General features: G+C 38.0%; 2 protein-coding genes across 4 annotated transcripts in view; one reads left to right on the top strand and one right to left on the bottom strand.

Annotated features, from left to right (window-relative positions):
- On the bottom strand, nt 1–865 carry LOC127748686 (uncharacterized). The gene is made up of 4 exons (XM_052269908.1): nt 646–865; nt 417–563; nt 157–338; nt 1–80 (listed from the first exon to the last, which is right to left on the bottom strand). The coding sequence occupies exons 1-4, from the start codon at nt 757–759 to the stop codon at nt 17–19; spliced, it is 507 nt and encodes a 168-aa protein (XP_052125868.1). The 5' UTR covers nt 760–865; the 3' UTR covers nt 1–16.
- The window catches only part of LOC113210287 (probable pyruvate dehydrogenase E1 component subunit alpha, mitochondrial), a 13,373-nt gene that overhangs the window by 3,014 nt on the left and 9,446 nt on the right, over nt 1–913 (top strand). The window lies entirely within an intron of this gene.

Raw genomic sequence — 913 nt, 5'->3', positions numbered from 1 at the left:
AGACTACAATTTTATTTTAGTCAAGTTTAAATATTCTGGAAGTTTTGTCATCTGACGCAGTAAGAAGATAGCGGCCATCTCTGGAAGCCAAAAGAAAATAGGTATAAAGACAAATTTCATCAAATGGAGCACATACATGCACATGAATTTTTATACCTTGAACGCGAAAAATCTAAAATATCTGCTCGATGACCAAGCCATTCCTGAACAAGGACTCCAGACCTCACATCAAAATGACGTAAAACTCCATCAGTGCCAGATGTATACACTGATGGTCGCTCCTGATCCCACATTATCTTAGTTATAGCACCTTGTTGGTGCACTATGTGCCTCTGAGCCTGTAAACAGAAAGTTTGTATCTCTCCCTATGTAGCTGATAATGATGAACAATGATGAACATATTCTACAACACTCACCTGATGTGCAAGGTCCCAGATGAAAAGGTAGCCTTCAAGAGTACCATATGCAGCTAATGGAAGAGAAGCATCAGGACTAATTGCTACAGCTTCAACATTCTGCTCCTCCGTGCCACCTGGAACTTGGGTATGTAAAGTTGACAGCACCTACATTTAAAAAAAAAAAATCATTCTACTTTTTGAAAAGCCCATAAACTGTAGTAATTTTATTTAAATGTTAACACCTTACTTTTCCTTGGTTACAACTAGCAACAAATGCTTTGCCATTAATACCAGCAAGGATCAGATTATTATCATGATGGGCAGCTATATCTGATATGGTGCCAGCTTCATCTGATGACATAGATTTTACAATGCTTCCAGCTTTGAGATCTAGGAGTTTTAGAGTGCCATCAGAATACCCTACACATGCTCTCTTTCCTGCAAGAAAGGAAGTTTTAACATCTCATTTTCTTTCCCAGTAGGGTTTTTATTTCACACCATCACTCTTTTAAAGA

This window comes from Frankliniella occidentalis, unplaced genomic scaffold (genome assembly GCF_000697945.3).
Source record: "Frankliniella occidentalis isolate FOCC.00 unplaced genomic scaffold, Focc_3.1 Scaffold105, whole genome shotgun sequence".
NCBI classification, from domain to species: domain Eukaryota; kingdom Metazoa; phylum Arthropoda; class Insecta; order Thysanoptera; family Thripidae; genus Frankliniella; species Frankliniella occidentalis.
This window is presented reverse-complemented; position numbering and strand designations above follow the sequence as displayed.